This window comes from Hypanus sabinus, chromosome 16 (genome assembly GCF_030144855.1).
Source record: "Hypanus sabinus isolate sHypSab1 chromosome 16, sHypSab1.hap1, whole genome shotgun sequence".
Lineage (NCBI taxonomy): Eukaryota > Metazoa > Chordata > Chondrichthyes > Myliobatiformes > Dasyatidae > Hypanus > Hypanus sabinus.
Window position 1 is genome coordinate 83,663,673 of NC_082721.1, and position 14,293 is coordinate 83,677,965.

The following is a 14,293-nucleotide window of genomic DNA, read 5'->3' on the forward strand; positions in this document are numbered from 1 at the left end:
TACCCTCCACTACTCATCTATAGAAGTTAGTCAAAGCTTTATATGCCACGCCAAATCTCCACAGACTCTGAAGGAAGTAGAGGGCTGTGTTCCTTCTTCACAACTGCTTTTCCATTTTGCACCCAGGACAGGACCTCTGAAATAGTAACACCCAGGATTTTAAAACTACCAACTTTTTCCACCTGATCCTCCGATGAGGACTGGCTTGTGGACCTCTGCTGCTGAAGTCTACAATTATTTCCTTGGTCTTACTGACATTGTTGTTGTTATGACACCACTCAGCCAAATTTTCTTTCTTCCTCCTGCATGCTGATTCATCACCACCATTGATACAGCCAACAATAGTGGTGTCATCAGCAAACTTTAATATGATATTGGAGCTGTGCTTGACCAGAGTCATAGGTGTAAAATGAGTAGGGCAGGGTGCTAAGTCCTGTGGTACTTCTGTGCTGCTGGAGATTGTGGAGGAGATGCTACCAATCCAAACTAACTGGTGTCTACAAGTGAGTTAATCCAGGATCCAATTGCACAAGGAGATTTCAAGACCAAGGTCTTGAAACTTATTAGTTTTGAGGGGATGGTGGTATTAAATGCAGAGCTAATATCGATAAAGAGCATCCAGATGAATGCATCTTTGCTGTCCAGATGTTCCAGGGTTGTGTGAAGAGATAGAATCTGCCGTGGACCTGTTACTGTAATTGGCAAACTGGAGCCGATCCAATTCGCCACTCAGGACACTCCGACACTGTGGATGTGAGTGCAGCTGGGTGATAGTCATTGAGGCAGGTGACCATGCTCTTTTTGAGCACTGGTGTAATTGAACCCTGCTTGAAGCTGGTGGGTGCCACACACTGACGAAGTGAGAGGTTAAAGGCATCAGTGAACACACCAGCCAGTTGGTTAGCACAGGTCTTTACAACGTGGCCAGGTATCCTATCCAGGTCAAATGCTTTCCTTGGATTCACCCTCCTGAAGGCAGCCCGCATGTCAGCTTCAGATCATCAGGAAATATGGGGGTTTGCAATGGTTCCTCCATGTTCTGATGGTCAATGTGAGCATAGAAGGCATGGAGCTCATCTGGAAGTGAAGCCCTGCTATCCCCCATATGTTGACTGATTTAGCTTTGTTTTGAGGTATAGCATTAAAATCCCACCACAGCTATTGAGCATCCCTCGTTGATTCTAGTTTGGTCCGGAATCTCTATTTTGCCCATGAGATGACTTTCTGGAGATCACACCTGCACCTCTTTTAGCAATCTTTGTCTCAAGACTTGAAAACCTGTGATCTGCCCTCAAATTTAAGATCTCATGGTTCATCTAGGACTTCTAATCAGAGAACACTGTGAACAATTTAGTGGACACACTCATCTACAGATGTTTTAAACGTCCACTATAAGCCTGGTGTATTCGTTGAGATTTCAAGATGAGTGCTTGAACATGGCTCAGTTCACTGACTCAAAACAATCATCTAATTGTTTCTCCGTCTCCCAGGACCACCTCCTAGTTGTCCTAATCTGTGGAGCCTTGGTTTTTAGGCTCTGCCTGTATGCAGACAGTAGGACAGCCAAGTGATCTACCACTTCTGCTGGTGAAGAACACTCTCACTACCCTTTGAGTAAATAAATTCCCCCTTAGGTTTCCCCTAAACATTTCCCCTTTCACTCTTAACCTATAGCCTTCAGTTCTAGTCTCACCAAATCTCAGTGGAAAAAAAGCCTGCATGCATGTACCTTTTCTAAGATACCTATATACCTCTATCACATCTCCCCTCGTTCTATGCTCTAGGGGGAAAAGTCCTAACCAATTCAACCTTTCCCTATACTCAGGTCCTCAAGTTCCGAATAACAACCTTGTAAATTTTCTCTGTACTCTTTCAATCTTATTGATATTTTTCCTGTAGATAGGTGACCAGAACTACACACAGTACTGCAAATTTGGCCTCAGCAATGTCATATACAACTTCAACATAACATCCCCAACTCCAGTACTTAGTACTCTGATTTATGAAAGCCTATGTGCCAAAAGCTCTCTCTTGGAGAGGAGTGGATGGTAGCCAGGGATCCTGGATGGAAAGGCAAGTTATAGCAGTGAAGTGACACTAAGGAACCACTAATACTGCAATTCAGTTCAGCGCTTAGTCATGCATTAATGATGTTTTTCTGGAATCTTCCACTGTACAAATAGCAGGACAACATCACTGTGCTGATGGTAGACTCCTATCCCTGTAGCTGTTGGGGAACTAAGGGCAGTCCATCATTCAGGTGACCACAGTTCATCTGCAAGTCCAGCTTCAGGACCAGTGTAAGAATGAAGCGTTTGAAAAGGAAGCAGAACCCTAGTTTCGGACGGGCAATAGTATAAGGCTGTGCTGATAATACTGATCTCAAGAAAACAATTTTCAAAGCCATTATTTCTCCACAGGGTCTTTAGGTGGCAGACCTGTAACCGATTTCCCTGAGTACTGATATTTGCACAGTACCGTCCTAGCCAAGAATAACCTAATGTCAGAGGTTACACAAGTTCTGTCCAACATTCAATCAGTTTGGTTTATTCCACACCTATTTAGCACCTGTAGTGCTGAGGTCAGGAGGTAATAACAAGCAAAATCAAGTGAAAATGAACAGTTTATTGCCTTCTGAAGGAATAATTGCAATGCTGCAACACAATGCAGTACTCAGAATACAATAAAAACATCGCATGATATGTTGTGAATTGGTATATGCACAACTTAAAAACGGAAAAGGAATAATTCCCAGATAATCCAGATCTATTCTTAAAGCTTTCTTAATCTTTGTCAAAATAATTTCATCTGCAGCACAGCAAAATAACCCAGCTGTGATATCCAGTTTTAACACAGTCACTTGTTCATTGCTTGGCAGGACATGTGCAATCTCCATCTACTCCTACATCTAAGGTTAGTTGTTTTTTTTAACCTTTGTGAAATTTTTGCTTCCCAAAAGTACAAGGTGGAGTTTAAAGCTCTGAGAGCCAAGAGATTTACACATCTATAACAAGAAAACAGTGAGAGGTGCTCACATCACATTCTTTTCTCATGAAATCACAGTCTGAAGTGAAGCCAACAAAACAACAGCAGATGCAGAGCAGAAACTTGCCTGTCCTGGAACATAGAAAGACAGAGGCAGCAATATGATGCCACCATTTCCAAGTCACCCACCATTCTGAACTGGCCATACTTTACACACCAGTGGGTCAAATTCTTGACCATCCTTCTGTGATAACTGGACTACATGGATAGAGGGTTGCAAGATGTGGTGAACCACACTGCCATGGACAGTTGAGATAGGCCGAAAATACCAACCTTGCTAGTCACCATCACAATGAATATAATTCACAGCCTCAAACAAGAGAAAATCTGCAGATGCTGGAAATCCAAGCAACATACACAAAATACTGAAGGAACTCAGCACGGGCAGGCAGCATCTATGGAAAAAAGTACAGTCGACCTTTCAGGCCGAGACCCTTCTACCCTTAGCAGTCCTGCTCAAGTCTAGGCCTGAAACATGGACTGTACTCATTTACAGAGATGCTGCCTGGCCTGCTGAGTTCCTCCAGGATTTGTGCATAATGCACAGCCTCCCTTGTTTCACAATGAAGGCCAAACATGAAGTTTATCTCCAACTAATACTCATACTCAAGAGGCTGACTATCCAAAATGGTAAAAAAAAAGGAATATTTCAGCTGCTTTAATGCAATTCATTGAATAAATTTCAATGTAACTTATTTGCGTAACATTCATAAATAAATGGTGTGAGCAAAAATGTAACAAGCTGACGAGTGAAGACAATACAAATTATAAGTTATTAGATGTCCATTGAAATCACCCAACATGCTAACTGGTATAAACACATGAATAATATCAAACACATTCCAAGAATCATAACTTTACCATTAGAGCCCTTGAGAGAAACAAAGGTAGAACCATTCATTGGCTTCAGTTGTGCCAGATTCCATTTAAAGCCTGCCACATACCATATTCTAAATTAGTTTAGGTTGGGCCCAAAGTTTACATAAAAAAAACATTTTAAACAGTAAATTGACCACATGTTCGTGTATAGTATGCTATACATTATCCCCATCATTGATAACCTCCAAATCAAATAGAGCAGACTATGTTTTAAAGATCCCATAAACTTCATGTTATGACGAGATTTTTTTGATTTGTTCTACGGTGATTTATAAACTATTTATATTCCTGTTTCTTTGTCTAAATCTAATGCTTGAATCAAGAATCTGTTCAATATTTCAGTGACTTACTTTACAGTACACCCATTAAACACCTTTGCTTACTCTGTCATACAGGAGTTGCTATACAAAGGCAAGTTTTTCTCAAAACATCCTGGTGTATTTTGTACTACAAGGTTCAGTTCTTTGTTCTTACAAATTAGTCACTGCTGATAGACCATGATAATACACAATGTGATCAGAAGCTGCGCTCCTACCCCACTGTCCATGTTGAAGAGTGACACAAGATATCTGTTCTACAATTCTAGCTTTTTTTTAATCCCACGACTGCAAAATTGATTCAGTATGCAGTTTGGGGCTGACTTCTTGTGAAAATTAGAGGATGTGTAAACTGATCCTCCACTGCATTTAGGAGGAGAAAATGCTGCCCATCTTACTTCCATTCCTCACCTGACTTATTGTCCACATTCATTGTCTACCTCCTGAATTCCTGTTGTGGGGAAGCCTATAATTCCAACTGGCTCGTAAGGGGCCTGGAGAGTGACAGAGCCATTCAGCCTTAATTTAAGAGGGTGTCCAAGTATCACCTTCAAACCTTAAGTTACAGTGGCAGAGACTGGTAAGAAATCACAGTGGTACAAAGAAAACCTCTCGTCTCAGGATAAAAATAACCGGAACTATTAGACAATGTTTGAGGCTCAACGAAGAAACATCTTTGAAGGTATTACAGTGACAACCCCATTCTTGGCTCCACTCTCCTGAAGATGTCCCTAGCCCCAATGAGATACAGTGCAGAGTATACCCTATTGTTCCTTTGCCTGGCAACCCCCAACTTAACCCTGACCTAATCATGAGACAATTTACAATGACCAATTAACCTGACAACTGGTACTTCTTTAGACTGGGAGGAAACCGGAGCTCCCAGAGGAAACCCACGCAGTCACAGGGCAGAACATACAAACTCTTTACAGGCAGTGGCAGGGAATTGAACCCAGGTAGTTGGTACAGTAAAGCGTTAAACACTACACTACTGTGCCACTCCGGGATCGATGCAATCCCCTCAGCTGCAGGCCAACTGTGCAGCACCAGCCACGGGCAACAACTCGACACAGAAGGCAAGTCGAACTTGGGAGAATTCTCAAAGGTGAATCAAGCAAAGGCTGTGCTCATTTGGAGAATCTCTCCTCCCATGATCATTTTAAAAATGTCTTTTAACTCTGCCACAACAAATCTCAGTGACTGTTGCTGCAAATATAACTAATGAGTGGGTACTCTCAAACATCAGTAGGTATCATGCCAACTACACAATTGAGCAAGAGTAACTACCAGTTCAATATTAACATGATTTGTGAAGTATCTTTCCATCTTTTGTTGCACTGCGAGATAAAAAGTATTCAATACCAACAGAACAGTAGTCGTGGAACAGTTGTATACTCTGTAAAAACTGCAAGACAATACTAGAAACCTGGAGGTGGTGCTGGTCATACTGCCTACTCAATCCTCCCCAGGTTATAGGGACACCCAAGTCATTTGTTTCTATTCACAGGACACTCATGTTTCCAGTTAAGAGAGATCACGGTTCACCTACCTGCCTGGTTTCTGTAAGCTTGAAGTTCAGTCTACTATACTCATGAAAATCTGGCTGAGTGGTGCCATAACAATAACCTCTCACTCAATGCCAGGAAGACAAAGGAACTGATGATGGATTTCAGGAGGAGGAAGCTGGAGGTCCATAAACCAGTCCTCATCAGGGGATCAGGGGTGGAAAGGGTCAGCAATTTTAAGTTCTTCGGCGTTACCATTTCAGAGGACCTGTCCTGAGCCTAGCACACAAGTACAATTATGAACAAGGCATGGCAGCACCTCTACCTCCTTAGAAGTTTGCAGAGATTCAGCATATTTAAAACCTTGCAAACTTCTGAAGATGTGTGGTGGAGAGTATATTGCTTGGCTACATCACAGTCTGGTATGGAAACACCACAGCCCTTGAATGGAAATTCCTATAAAAAGTAGCAGATATGGCCCAGTCCATCATGGGTAAAGCCCTCCCCACTACTGAGCACATCTACATGTAGCACGTCACTGGAAAGCAGCATCCACCGTAAGGGACCCCCCACCACCCAGGTCATGCTCCTTTCTCACTACTGCCATCAAGAAGGCAGCACAAGAGACTCACAACTCCCACCATCAGTTCAGGAGCAGTTACTATCGTTCAACCATCAACCTCATGAACTACTCACCCCATCACTGACCTGTTCCCATAAACTATGAACTCACTTTCACTGACGCTTCATCCCATGTTCTCGATATTTATTGCTCATCTATTATTATTTCTTTCTTTTTGTATTTGCACAGTTTGTTGTCTTTTACACTCCAGTTGTCTGCACTTTTGATGTGGTCTTTCATTGACTATGATGTTTATTTTATTTTTTGAGTATGCCCACAAGAAAATGAAACTTAGGGTTGTATATGGTGTTATATATGTACTTTGATAATAAATTTACTTTAAATTTTGATATTCAGCATTCAATAAAGTCAGCTATATCACAATGATGGCAGGGAACAAGTGGGGTATCCCCTCCTTTAACATGATGCTAGATAACGTTATTTGGCAGGAATAATGTAGAGGCATGCAACACTGCTAGGTGAGAGTCACATTTGAGAAGGTGGCAGAGATTATTCTTTCTCAACATGATAAACTTTGACAGTATATCCCAAAAGTTAATTTGTTTCCATTATAGTTCATAACAAAAAAAGTACACAGAACACAAATATTGACAGTATTAAAAAGTAATAGGGTCAGATGCATCAGTGAACTTCTGAAATAAACAATGCTATATCAGTTTTGCAGTGTGACACAGCAAACTACAGCAGACACTAAATTGCATCTTTTAAGCTTTATAAAGATTCTCACAGACATTATTCATGGGAAAAATCAAATTGCATTTCCCAACACATATTTATCCACGACAGTTGAACTTTGCAAAAGTTAACAAAGTGTAGTATATGTGCGGTTGTATACTTGATTATCATGATATCAGGTCAAGTTCAAACTCCCTCTCTGAATTTTGGAAGGAGTTAAAACAAAACAATGAAGTTCAGCAGAAGTCTTTTCTTCAAATGGCATTTGTTTGCTACAATTCTCCAAAATCTTCACTGAACAGCAAAGATGTACAGTTAAAGAAGTGACCAGTGCTATTCATATCTTTCGACTGAGATACAATACAAAGGCCTTGCCTCCCTGTTTTGGCATAGTTTGAAGAGTTCCAGCATACTCTGTGAAATACAGGCCAAAGTGTAGCCAGGAACGAACACCAAAAACAATTTCAATGCTATCTTTGGGAGCTTGCTGTTCACAAAATGGCTACTGCTTTTGGCGCTGATGCAATGATTGATGACTCTGTTCAGCACAGATAGGGAGGAAATTGGGAGGGTGGCAGAGAGTGTAATAAAGGAAGATGATGTTTGGTTGGAAGCTTCTGGTGTTTATCACTTCTGGAGGATGCTCGAACCTTCGATCTTCTTGTATCGTTCGTATAGCTTCTGAAATATTGGGAACAACTCCTGAAATTTGGGTCGCTGAGCTGGGTCAGAATCCCAACACTTGTTCATCAGCTGATAGACCTGGAGGGGGGGGGGGGGAGAGAGAAAAAGAAAACTTTGTTCATTTGGAACTGTCAAAAGAAAATGAGAAAATGGCAGGCTCAGAGAAGACGAAGTGAGGAACAAGCCAGACATGCAAGAAAATGAAGCAAAATAATAAACAGAATAATGTCCAAATAGAAACTGAAGTCTCAAAAAACCCTCTATTCTACTGCTCTGAAGGAAGGAGGTATGCTCTCCAGACTCAGGAGCAGCTTCTTAAAATTGAAAAGTTGTACAAGTCACACTGCTCTTTTAGAAAGGTGAAGATCGTGAACATAGCCCAGCACATCACACAAACCAATTTTCCATCCTTGGACTCACTTTACATCACATGCTGTCGGAGCAGAGCTGCCAGGATAATCAAGGACCTGACCCACCCAGCCAACACACTTTTTGTCCCTCTTCCCTCCTGGAGAAAGTTCAGGAGCATGAAGATTCGTACAGCCAGATTTGGGAACAGCTTCTTTCCAACTGTGATAAGACTGCTGAACAGATCTTGACCCGGATCTGGGCTGTAACTTCCAAATAACCGGACCTGACTTGCACTACCTTACTTCCCCTTTTATGTTTTCTAATTATGATTTATAATATAAATTTTTATTATATTTACTTCAATTTGTATTTCAGGGAGTGCAAAGCACAGAATCAAATATCGCTGTAATGATTGTACGCTCTAGTATCAATTGTTTGGTGACAAAGTAAAGGAAGGATGGGGAGAAAACAAGGAAATGACACACCAGTCAATCCAATGTCTTTTGTTTGGAAATTATCAAAACCAAATGATAAAACCAGCTGACCATTTTGATTAGAGATAGCTAGAATAGATTTATAAAGTGCAAGTTTTGTCAAACAAATGTGATAAGAAGAATGGTAACATTGCAGATGTATATGCTCTTCCAGAAGGCACTGATAAATATTGCTCACGAATTTGATGAACAGTTATAGCCCCTCAACCATCAGGCCTCACTAACCTCAACACTGAGCCTAACCTAAGGACTCTACAACTCATGTTTACAATATTATTTCTCCATTTATTTGTTTATTTATAAATTTATTGCAGAGTTTGTCTTCTTATGCACTTTGGTTATCAGTCTTTGTGTGTAGTTTTTCATTGATTCCATTGTATTTCTTTGTTCTTCTGTGAATACCCAAAAGAAAATGAATCTCAGGGTAGTATATGGTAATATATACATACTTCAATAATAAATTTACTTTGAACTTATGAAGTCAGTCACTGAAGTAAATTTATTGGCATGACTAGGAAAATGGCCAACACAAGATCAGGGACACAGGATAATTTTGCCAGGATATGACCAGTAGTATCGCACAAGAATCTATAATGTCAGACCACAAGCATTCACCGTATTTATAAATGGCATAGGTGATGGGCTAGGAAATCTTGCATGCAAATTTGTTCCTGATGCACAGAAATGCCCTCATGCTCATAGCTTTTCTAACCATGTAGCTGGAACTGGGCACAGCTAGAAAAAGATTACAGAACATGAAAAATTTTCTGTGCTGTACTGTATTTCATTATGCCCCTTAATTAACCAATAAGATCAAAATATCTGATTTTACAGTTTTCAAATTATTCATAGTATGCACATTACAAAACATTTAAAGTGCTGCACAGTTTTCAAGCTACGTTAAAAACTTCCTGCTCAGTGCAATAGTTGTTCTGCACAGAGAGAAGATGGCAAGTAATGTAGATAGAAACATTACAGTGATGAACTGAAAGGGCAAACCAGCAGCAAGTAGATATCAATGCAGGAAAATGTGAGGTCATACACTTTGACCTAAAAGAGAATATTTTGTAAAGTGGGGGGAAATCTAGCAGTAGAGATCCAAAAAAAAAATTTAATTTGATGTATAAATATTAAAATGTCATGGGTAGGTACTGAAAACAAAGAAAATATCTAATTGAATGTTGGTACTATAGGTACTGGAATCAAAGTATCCAAAGCCCTGGTCAGACTAAACCTAAGGTAATGAAACCAGTCCAGGGTATCATAACTTGGGAAAGATATTGGCTGTGAATATTTTCTAAAATGAGAGCTGGACTCAAAGGATTAAAGAGAAAAAACACAGATGCTCATATCAGTCTCCCATAAATGCTTGAAATCATAATTTAAGTAATTAAATTCAGAACAGGTTGTACCACAGGAGAGGCTGTGTGTCTGAAATGAAAACATTCAGCTTAAAGACAAAGATTTATGCTCTTACCTCCCAAGGACAGGACTTTGGGCAAGGCAAGCGTCTGCCCCTTTCCAGCAATTCAATTAGACGGACTACTGTCATCTGTCCATGCGTCACTCCAATCATCTCAATAAATTTCTGTAAAAATGTTGAAAGTAACTCAGTCTTCACACTTTAATGCCATGTTTAAACAATGGATTCAATTATCAATGACTCCCCCCAATTCCAACATTATTGGTACTTGATAGGGAAAAGATGAACTTGTACCATAACTTCCACACACCTATACCAGAATGCCACCTTGGTAAAGGAGTTGAAAGCAACCTCCGGAATAGTCACCTGAAAGATCAAAAAATACCTGATTTCCATTGAAGTTGTCTGCTCGCATTTAATAAGAATGAAGTGGCTCAACTAATGCTTTCTGCTATCAGCAACCAACTGACTTGTAATAAAGAGGCACAGGCATTTCAGGTATTACTTAGCAATGTATCACACACACCTGAATATCTGAAGAATATATTTGAAACACTGTCAAATCTTTTACCAAAATTTTCAACAACCACTTGAATAACCCACTGAAGGAAAAGTGGAATATGTGATGCTGTATATTATTGGCAGAAGAATTCTAATTTATGGTGAAATTACTCAGTGCCACAGGTGAAAAGTTAGAGACCAGGCAGATCAACACTAACTGCTGCAGGACTGTGGCAGAAGGGGGCACAATCACCCTTTCACCTTCCAGACGTTAATCCTCCTCTATACCAACATCCAGTGACCTATGTTACTTCTCACTCAGTTCCCTGGTCACTCAAAACCTGCAATATCACTCCACACTTACATCAAGCATGGAAGTAAGGAGCCCCTAGCTACCACCCCATCAATATTGATTACAGTGAGCATTTGTGGGTTAAACTTACAAATCATGAGGAGTTTGCCTGTATTTCTTTAGGAGCTTGAGGAGATTTGGTATGTCACCCTAAACATTCACAACTATCTACAGATGTACCGTTTTGACTGGCTGCATCACAATCTTGTATGCTGGGCGCGAGAGGAGAGACACAGATTGCAATAAGCAGCAGAGAGTTGTAAGCATAGTCAGCTTCATCATGGGCTCCAGCCTCCTTAGTATCCAGGACATCTTGAAGGAATGATGCCTCATAAAGGCAGTATCCATCACTGAGGATCCCAACACCCAGGACATGCTCTTTTCTCAGTGCTACCATCAGGATGGAGGTACAAAGACTGAGGCACACCCTCAATAATTCAGAAGCAGCTTCTTCCCCTCTGTATTTGGTAGTTCTATTAAACAGGCAGTGCAAAAAATAGAAATATATACTTCATGTAACTCAGTTTTTCACTCTAATATCATGTACTGCTGCTGCAAAGTTAACAATTTTCACGACATATGCCAGTGATATTAAACCTAATTCTGAAGGAAATTCAAATTCAATTGATAAGCAATGAGGGCAATGTCTTTGCAGCATTCATTTACCAGGTATTTTCATCCTTTTCCAAGAACAGCACCTTGCAAAGGCTAAAGAATAACCAGCCACAAATAGTACATCAAACAAGCTCACAGCCTATTCTAACTAGTGATGGATTGACCAAGTACCTGGTTTTAGGAGGTTTGGACAGGTTGTGGAGGATTAACATTAGAACCTAAAGAGACCGGCTTTGAGGCAGTTCTATCCGAGTTTCCCAGTGGATAGGTTGACTAGGATCACAGACATACTTCTGCAGACTGGCTTCACTTTACATTCAATTGGCAAGAACAAAACAGAAAATGGATCCAACTGTCAGTGGTCCAAAGGCATTGAATCTAATTCACACTCAGGTTGATAGAATTTGACCCATATTTAGTTCATTCCATCACAAAATACTGATAATCAAGTTTGTGTGTAGGAGAGAAGCAAAGGTGACACAGAAAATGTAAAGCTCAGATTTATCTTCACAAAAATGTACAGGAGATTGAGTTTGAAGTTTTGTAGGAGACCTACCGCTGGCGGGCTCAGTCGAGCCTCACAGTATGTCAAGAGCTCGTACATTGTGACCCCAAATGACCAAACATCAGAGGCAAAATTGAATTTTCCTTCTTTCAGACAATCAACAGCATACCTAGGATAAAACAGAAGAACGTAAGTAAGGCCCAACTCCAATACTCTGTCATGAAGACAGTCCATTTCATAGAGGTAGCCAGAAGACCAAAATAAACATACTTACATCACAAAGGGTATTCAGATTCAGTACAGTCTTGACTTTAAGATTAAGATTTAATATTAGCTGAGCATCAGGGCAGTCTGCAAGTATTGCATCAAATCCAATGTCAACAACTTGCTAACACTGACCTGTGCCTCTTTGGAATGTGAAAGGGAACCAGGGCACCTGGAGGAAACCCACACAGTCACAGGAAGAACATGCAAACTCCTTGCAGGCAGTGGCAGAATTGAACTCAGGTTGCATTACACTAACTACCAGGGGGCCTGAGGCAAGAGACTGGCCGGTTCAGCTGGCTGCTCCACTCTGTGCTGATCTTAGGGTCTGTGGATGGACTTTCTTTGTGGACCTTAACTCAGAACACTATTTGCCTGTGTTTATTGTTTGTATGATTTTATTTTCTCTGCAAATTTCTGGGTTTGATGGTCTTCTTTTAAAATGAGTTCTTTTGGGTTTCTTTGTTTTATGGCTGCCTGTTAGGAGACGAATCTCAAGGTTGTATAATGTGTCCTGACGAAGGGTCTCGGCCCAAAACGTCAACTGTACTTCTTCCTATAGATGCTGCCTGGCCTGCTGTGTTCCACCAGCATTTTGTGTGCGTTGGTTGTATAATATGTACATACTTCGGTAATATATGTACTTTGAATAATTGCCCTCAGCTCAGGAGCTGATTTACTTGACTAGTTCCAAGTGTGGACAGATTGCAGCACCAGCAAAGATCAAGTAGACCTCCCCAGTGTTCACTAGAATTCAGGAGATTTCAGCAAGATATACAAAATCAATTTGGAACAGATGAAGGGACAATGTTTTCCTTGGCCTAGAAGCCTGGGATATGGGACACAGTGGATGAATAAGTGATACACTGCCTAGGACTTAAATAAGGAATTTCTTAAGGACATAGGGATCTGCTATGTACTTTCCCTCACAGAAACATGGCTGTCCGTCGTCATTTCAGACGCAGCCCTACTGCTCAATGGCTTCACCACTCTCTGCAAAGACAGGGCAGTCCTTTAAAAGAAAAGTATACTTTATGATTATCTCATCATGGTGCACAGATGTGGCAGCTTTGTCTCAGTCCTGTTCACCCAACCTGCAACATCTAGTGGTCAAATGTCATTCTTTCTGTCTGCTAAGGGAGTTTTCCACCATCATCCTGATAGTGGTATACATTCCACCTCAGTCTAATGTCATGCAGGCACTAGAGGAGATCAGCACTGTAATCAGCAGACACGAAAGAGTGTACCCTAACACTTTTCCTATCATTGTGGGGGATTTCAACCAGGCCAGCTTGAAGAGGTCTCTGAACAACTACCACCAACATATCACCTGTAGAAGCAGAGGAGTCAACACATTTCAGCACTGTTATACCATCATCAATAACACCTACCATGCCATCCTATGCCCACACTTTGGAAAGTTCAAACACCTAGCTGTACTTCTACTCCCAGTGTTTAGGCAGAAACAAAAGACTGCAGCACCAGTGGTGAAGACCAAGAAGGTATTGTCAAGGGAGGCAAAGGAGCACTTACAGGACTTCTGAGTCAATAGACTGGACAATATTCAGGGATTCATCTTCAAATCTGATTGGATACGCCACAGTTGTCACAGATTTCATTAAGGCCTTCGTGAACATATCACATTTACCCAAATCAAAAGCCATGGAGATTAGTCTGCTGAGGGCTAGATCTATGGCATTCAAGACCAGTGATCCACAACTATACAAGTCGTCCAGGTGTAGGCTACAGAAGGCTATTTTAAGAGTGAAAAAACAATTCCAATTGAAGATAGAGGCTGAATTGGATGCAAGCCAGCTCTGGCTGAGTTTGCAGGCCATTACTTCCTACAAAGCGAAACTTAACAGCATGAATAGCAATGAAGCTTCACTCCCAGATGAGCTCAATACCTTTTATGCATGCTTTGAAAGGGAGAATAAAACTTCCATGCAGCATCTGGTGACTCTAATCTGTCTCAAAGGCTGACATTAGAACATCTTTCAAGATGTCGCAAGACGTCAGGCCCTGATGATATATCTGGTA

At 40.8% G+C, this 14,293-nt stretch overlaps 1 protein-coding gene across 1 annotated transcript in view; it reads right to left on the reverse strand.

Annotated features, from left to right (window-relative positions):
* Nucleotides 1-2,605: 2,605 nt before the first annotated feature.
* The window catches only part of tyk2 (tyrosine kinase 2), a 170,228-nt gene continuing 158,540 nt past the window's right edge, over nucleotides 2,606-14,293 (reverse strand). Inside the window, exons 22-24 of the mRNA XM_059992311.1 lie at nucleotides 12,041-12,158; nucleotides 10,071-10,181; nucleotides 2,606-7,826 (exon numbers count right to left, since the gene is read on the reverse strand). Coding sequence (XP_059848294.1) covers nucleotides 7,692-7,826; nucleotides 10,071-10,181; nucleotides 12,041-12,158 — 364 coding nt within the window. The 3' untranslated portion in view covers nucleotides 2,606-7,691. The remainder of the gene's footprint in view (nucleotides 7,827-10,070; nucleotides 10,182-12,040; nucleotides 12,159-14,293) is intronic.